This window comes from Gouania willdenowi, chromosome 13 (genome assembly GCF_900634775.1).
Source record: "Gouania willdenowi chromosome 13, fGouWil2.1, whole genome shotgun sequence".
In the NCBI taxonomy this organism is placed as follows: domain Eukaryota; kingdom Metazoa; phylum Chordata; class Actinopteri; order Blenniiformes; family Gobiesocidae; genus Gouania; species Gouania willdenowi.
Window position 1 is genome coordinate 15202719 of NC_041056.1, and position 7065 is coordinate 15209783.

Sequence of the window (7065 nt, forward strand, 5' to 3'; positions counted from 1 at the left end):
TGCTACTGTGTATGTTTGGTTTTATTCAACTTTTTTTGAACTATTGGTGCAGCCTGATTGAAAAGAACTGCAAGTTAAAACACAATATTTAAGTAGAGATGTCACAAAGAAAGATGAGATTTTTGACAAAATGTTGAGATAATGGAAGCAACAAGTGTGATCTTTGCAATTCTCTGAATGTTGCACCATCCTTTTCATCATCTAACATCTTAAGTTTGATGCACGTTGACTTTTAATACACACTTAAGTTTAAGTAAATGTTACTACTGATGTGCTTATGTGTCAAGCTTTTTCTACCACCTTGTTCTGCTATAAGAAGCACTTGCTGTAAGTTGACAAGTGCGTTAATTAAAAAACCATTAAACACAAAGACAACAGAACAATCAAACAAGTGAACATTAAATGATAGGTGGAAAATCAAACCTATTACAAGCTGAAACCTTTTTAATTGCTATTTGTTTCTCTTTCTTCTTCCACCTTGTCTGCACATGCTGTCAAAGCTCAACTCTACATGTAGTGCACTCTATGACAGCTATGCATGTTTTATTATTGCAGTGAAATAAGTACATTTATTGTATAATTGTGACCATCACTAACCCTCCCGTAAGGGTGTGAGAGAAAGAGAGGGCAGTGTTATGTTACACACCTGGGTGAGGGGGGGAATGAACAGGGGGGATGGAGTTAGGGTGGGAAAGTGCTGCTGTCCTAGAGACCCCAGGCCGAGAAGTTGCACCCATCCCACAACACACTCGAGGAAGCAACGCCGGCCCGACTCCCCACCTTGAGGCTTTCTGCCAGCGCCCAACACCGGCCAAGCCCGGGTATCTGATGGCATTAATGTATTGCCTGAACTAAATTCGAAAAGTGCAAGTTTTTTGCCTGAAAATGTATACCGACGTCTCATAAGGTCCGAACAACTAATATGGCGATGGTGGAGGGAACAGCGATAAAACCATCTCATATTATCTTTGTTTTAAAAAAAAAAAAAGTGGGCAGATAAATATAAGAATATTATTCTTCCATCTGCTCCTTTCTGATCATGCAAATTTATGAAACACTTAAAGTGTGAACCGTATGTAGCTTGCACAACTACGCATTTTCGTGAAAGGAATAAAATAAATGTATGAATGGACAATAACACTGATAGCAAAAGAATTCAGAATAAACAAATAAAAGTGAGCCCAATAGTTCTGTTACCAGCAATTCCTTCTTGGGTATTGGCAGAGGCAATTAGCATTATTACAGTTATGTACAGATTTACACAGGTGCATCAAAAAGTTCAGCAGCTAGAAAAGGGGAACCATTTGTCATTCCAGAATGTAATGTTAGAGTAGCAATAAGGGTCAGTGAGAGGGTCTCAGTATATACAGGAGAAATGACAGATGGCTCAGACTCTATTTCATCAATATCAACTTTACAATGTGGTTCTTTAGGAAGGTATGTATGCCAGCACACAGTGTGATAAAAGGAAATGAATGAGTAAGAATGCAAAAGAGGTGACAACAGTAGGAGTGTGACAATATCTTGATACAGCGATATATCGCGATTTTTTTTGCACGATCGATGCTCGCCCTAAATATCGATTTAAAAAAATAAATAAATAAAAAATTCAAAACCTTTTCTGCTTTTTCACTAAAATGTGCAGGTACGTCTTCACAGAAATTGTGTCACTGTTTGTTGAAGGAACCAATATATTGTTTACTGGAATATTGCACCATAATGGTGTCACTGGTAAGAAAGACCCTATTTTTTGTTTACAGAAAGCACTATTGGAGATACTTATTCGTTCACATTGGTATGTTGACACTTAGTTACAGAAATGTTGCACTAAAATGGTGTCACTGTTCATAGGACACTTTTTCAATTTATTGTCTTTCAGAGATATATAATAAAAAATGTCCTTTTCACTCAATCATTTTTTTGTCATAGGTTATCGTAGATTGATTTCTGGCAAATATATCGGTAATCGCAGCACAGTCATATCGTGAGCTTTATATCGTGTATCGTATCGTGAGGTACCCAGAGGTTCCCACCCCTAGACAACAGGTATATAGTAATATTGATTTGATAATTCAGCTCAGCAAAACAGAAATAATGGGTTATTATCAAACAGGGGGAAAAGGAGCGGTGGCAAAAGCAATGGGAGGAAGAGATAAGCGCATTGAGATGGCTTTGTTGTAAATTGCGTTATACAAATAAAGTTGAATTGAATTGAAATTGAAAAGAAGATGGTACTGCAGAATACAAACAAGGGGAAATGAGGAGAGCCGGAAGAAATAGAAGTGAATAAGGAATAATGGCAAGAATGAGGTTTAGACACACGACTGAACAGCACATTATTTAAAATAGGGAAGCACGAGATGAGCAGATAGTTGTGGAAAATTGGAGACAGTTGTTGTAAGGTGGTCAAATATTTTAAAATTACGTCAATTTAGTTGAGAACGTTCAGAAAGAAAAGAGTAAAATATTATATTTAAGTTTCTGAGGGAAATTGATGTTATGAATATGTTTTTTTACTTTTTAATTTAGAATGAGTCAGACTCTAAATCCACGTGTCACATCCGCTGGAGGCGGTAATGCGCCTATTTTGTATTTGCCTACAGCATAATAATCCATAGAAGAAGAAGATCCTAACGCGAGATTACAGAACAGACGGGATTTGAAAAAGATTCTCGGCGTTTCCATTCGTTGGTCGAAGGTGAGTGCATGGCTAACATTGTACTAATAGTCGCACATTTGACATATAAACCCTTTTCAAAGCTTTTGTATGCTGCTCCATAGCTCCCCCGCTTTGTATGGATGGCAATAAAAGTAACATTGAACCTTAGATTATGTAAATTAAAGAACAAGCTGCGCTAATATTAGCTACCGTCTAATCTATTAGCAGTTAGCATTCGAGCTAGCGGAAACCGCGTTGTTTGAACATGCCGTTTGTTAGCATTGTTAATGGTCAGATTGGATAAATGCCTGATCTTATTAAGTTTAAATCTCCTACAGCAGGTGAAACAATGACTACTCCGGAGGTTCGGCTTAATCATACGATCTACATCAACAACTTAAATGAGAAAATAAAGAAAGATGGTGAGTGTTTGAATCCCTTTTTTATTACTTTTAAGCCCTGTAAGTATCATAACCAGAGCTCATCTGTTTGTGTTTCAGAGTTGAAGAAGTCTCTGTACGCCATCTTCTCTCAGTTTGGACAGATTTTAGACATATTGGTGGCTCGAAACCTAAAGATGAAGGGCCAGGCCTTTGTTATCTTTAAAGAGGTCAACAGCGCCTCCAACGCCCTCAGATCCATGCAGGGCTTCCCGTTCTATGACAAACCTATGGTAAGTCGAACACAGGCTAAAACACAGCACTATTAACAGACTTCATCAGCACTAAACCACAATGTGTGTCCCTCTGAAGCGAATCCAGTATGCCAAGCAGGACTCTGACATTATAGCTAAGATGAAGGGTACCTTTGTGGAGCGTGACCGTAAAAAGGAGAAAAGGGTTAAAAAACCTGAGGGAAGCTCTAAGAAGGGTGGACAAGCTGCTGCCATGGTTGGTGGAGTCCCTTCTGCCATGTCTGTGAGTGGACGTACCATGTGATGATAAATGATGATATATTAGTGTAGGTGAATGTGTTTATACCTGTTTACTTAATTTGTATCCTAACCTCTTCAGGGAATGCCTCCAATGAGTCAGGCACCACGCATGATGCACATGCCAGGCCAGCCGCCTTACATGCCCCCTCCGGGCATGATGCCTCCTCCTGGAATGGCCCCTGGACAGATGCCCCCTGGTGGCATGCCTCCTGGTCAGATGATGCCTGGACAAATGCCCCAGCAGGTATTGAACTTCTCCATTACTAAGGCAGATTTGTAAAATTATATTCAGGATTAGGCCTGGGCAGTACAATATATCGAGATTTCTATTTTGGTGATGTAGACAATTACAATATCGCCTATAACAAAATATTTTTATTTTATATCTTATTAGTATTAAAATACTGGTTTTAGGAGTAGTTTCTTTCTCTACTTATCAAAACAACATGTAAAGCACAGTTAGATGATCACTGAGTGCATCCTAACACAGACCTTCATCTGAACAAGCAACACTACAGAACTTACTCACATGTGCTGTCCCTTAGAGGAGAAAAAGCCTCAAATGGAACATAATGTGCAGCTGTTTGTTAATAAATGTGTCTTTGGGACATTTTTCGTCAGCAATTGTAACCCAGAATTATCTTTCTGGTAGGAATTTATTGAGTTAAAAATGTATATCGTATATTGACATTTTGAGGAAAAAAACATTATCCTATTCAGGGTATTTTTGTGTTTTTGTTTAATTTGTTTCTACTTGAGAATTCCTGTTTTGCACTAAAGTTATTTAAATATTGACCTCTGGTGTTTTCTTTACAGATTTCAGAAAATCCACCAAATCACATCCTCTTCCTTACCAACCTGCCAGAGGAGACCAACGAGCTTATGCTCTCCATGCTCTTTAACCAGTCAGTAGCATCACATGTTCTGCCTCTAGTGGTGTTCGTTTTTAGTTGTTCACATTGTTTGTTGCTGTGTTGTTTAGGTTCCCAGGGTTCAAAGAAGTGCGTCTGGTCCCAGGACGCCACGACATTGCATTTGTGGAGTTTGATAATGAGGTGCAGGCTGGTGCTGCACGAGACGCACTACAGGGCTTCAAGATCACACAGACCAACGCTATGAAGATTTCATTTGCCAAGAAATAACTTTTTTAAATATTGGGTCCTCCGAGAAACATTTTTTAAATTGGAATTTTTGTGAATAGTTACTTTTTTCCAGGCTCACAAGTAAGTATGCACAAAGTTGATTTGGGTTGTCACAGACAATTCACAGCGTTGTGTATTTTGTTTGTGTCATAAAGCATTGCACTCAGAGTCTGTTTTAGCAGACATTGCATCTGGAGCTTTTTCTTTTTACAATAAATGTTCTTACTTGCAATTGCTTCTTTATTACGTTGTCATTTTGTGCCAGTGTATAACAGCGTTTGACCTGATTTTGAAACATTTTCATCTTCGCCTTGAACGTTTGATTTGTTTTGGAAAATGTAATGGATGCATAAAAGGGATTTGGTTTATTTTAAAATATCTGAAATTAAATTATCAGTTTTTGTCTCTTGAGGTTTGGTAGGACAAAACCGATAGGCACCTTTTTAGATATTTAATTTTTCTACATATTTTTTTTAATACAAAGCATTTCAAGTTATTTAGTCAGAGCCCATTATGGGGAATATATTTGGCTTGTGCCTAATCAACATGTTGTTGGGTAAACTGGGTAAGTCAAGCCACAGCAACCTGCCTACAAAGAATTTGACAAAAAATGTGTAGCTGTCATCACTTTGACCAATAAAACATTTTGAGACACCTCAAACAGTAGTTTTGTAAAGAATGTACAATAATTTGAACGCGTTATGATTTTATAGTAAGTCAGGTTTCAAACTTAAGCCATATCAGGCTCCCAAAAAAAAAACATCTGTCCAAATGTGCCTACAGCAGTTTTTCAAACTTGAGGTTCACCTGGAATTTAAATGGGGTTCCCTGAAATGTCTAAGAATTGTCAAAAATAAATAAATTACTGATTAAATTTATATTTATCATTTTTTTAAATTTACACGTTATGGATGTCTTCCAAGCATGCACTATAAGTTTGATGAAATAGTCAAAATATAAGGGTAAAAAAAAAAGAACTGGGGAGAAGGCTGCAATTGGTTAATCACATAACAGAGGAGAAGGGACACCTGCATGAGCTTTGTTATGGGATAGTCTGGCACTGAGAGAATCTCTGTGGGAACAAGACATATTGTGAACTTGCCTGAGGAATACATACCATAGGAGAAATGGAGCTTTGACATGAAGGGAGGAGGAAATATACATATATCAGTATCTATAAGCTCACAATTATAATTTGCACACATCACACACACAAATATCAAACAACAGTTATATACTTAAATATAAATCTTGTTTAAATTAAATGCAGAACAAAAATATATAATCACTTTGTGCACTAATCCTACCTACTCTGCATTTGTAACACACTTTTACACGTAATCAAAAACTAATTCTAGAGAAATAAAATGTCCCTGGGGTCGCCAGAAATTTATGGCATCAAAATGGAGTCATGACCTGGAAAATCTTTGGAACTTCTGACCTACAGGGATATTTTTTTTTTTTGCTTTGTTTTGAAATTAGGACCGTTTTGCTCAAATACATCTTTAGAAGTTTTTGAAATCTTTTCCTTATAATGAATTTTATATTTTAATAGCACTATGAGATGACTTTTGTTGTAATCTGCGCTATATAAATAAAGATTGATTGATTGTTTCTTTAAATCTGCTTTTTGGCTTGGAAACAGTAAGTCAGTAACTGAATATGTACTGATGGAAGTGAACTAATAAGTAGTGTGTCTTCAATCAACATTTGGGGACCCTAATGATAGACATGCAGACCTCTTCTTTAAAGGAAAGATTGAGTCCTTTGCTGTTTACACCATTAATTAGTGAATACCAGGAGCTCCAGTGTCTCCAGTACTAATTAGTACATTCCTCTGTGTTGTGCAGCTTTTACTGTATCTTCTGATGCTTCTGTCTACTCTGCAGAGTAATTATTACATGCCATTGCCAATAAGGACCAGCACCTCCTCTCCTTTTCAAAGACTAAATTCACCAGCCTTAAACAGAGCGATGTGTGAATTAAGGCCTAAAAACTAATTTTAGTCGGGTGCTATCAACTGCTCACTGCACACAAGGCCTCACTGTTGTGGGCTTCAACTGTGTACACAGAAATTCACATTCTTCTGCTGTTTTCCCCTGCCTGTCCACATTCCCCCATTCTTTGTGTGTGTGTGTGTGTGTGTGTGTGTGTGTGTGTGTGTGTGTGTGTGTGGTCTTAGCTCTGTGCTAGCAGCACCATAATCCACCTGTTGCAGGGACACACAAAAATGAACCAGTGTTAAGATTATAAATATTTGTGTTATTTTATTAAACCGTTAGCTCACACTTAACAAGTAGACTTAACTTGATATATGACAGTGTTTTTCA

General features: G+C 37.5%; 1 protein-coding gene across 2 annotated transcripts; it reads left to right on the forward strand.

Moving 5' to 3' along the window:
* Window positions 1–2635: 2635 nt before the first annotated feature.
* On the forward strand, window positions 2636–4978 carry snrpa (small nuclear ribonucleoprotein polypeptide A). 2 transcript variants are annotated; one of them, XM_028464822.1, is made up of 7 exons: window positions 2636–2698; window positions 2998–3081; window positions 3160–3332; window positions 3412–3576; window positions 3673–3837; window positions 4410–4498; window positions 4576–4978. In XM_028464822.1, exons 2-7 carry the CDS (start codon window positions 3009–3011, stop codon window positions 4733–4735), a joined length of 825 nt encoding a protein of 274 aa, XP_028320623.1. In that variant the 5' UTR covers window positions 2636–2698; window positions 2998–3008; the 3' UTR covers window positions 4736–4978. The 2 variants fall into 2 exon arrangements, with proteins under 2 accessions (XP_028320623.1, XP_028320624.1); XM_028464823.1 differs by having other exon boundaries at window positions 2668–2698; window positions 3001–3081.
* Window positions 4979–7065: the final 2087 nt, after the last annotated feature.

Bases quoted from the DNA above. Each gene is read 5' to 3' on its own strand.
- snrpa (XM_028464822.1), top strand. From the start codon at position 3,009: ATGACTACTCCGGAGGTTCGGCTTAATCATACGATCTACATCAACAAC. The intron at 3,577-3,672 runs GTGAGTGGACGT...TAACCTCTTCAG, and splicing joins GAGTCCCTTCTGCCATGTCT to GGAATGCCTCCAATGAGTCA. The intron at 3,838-4,409 runs GTATTGAACTTC...TTTTCTTTACAG, and splicing joins CTGGACAAATGCCCCAGCAG to ATTTCAGAAAATCCACCAAA.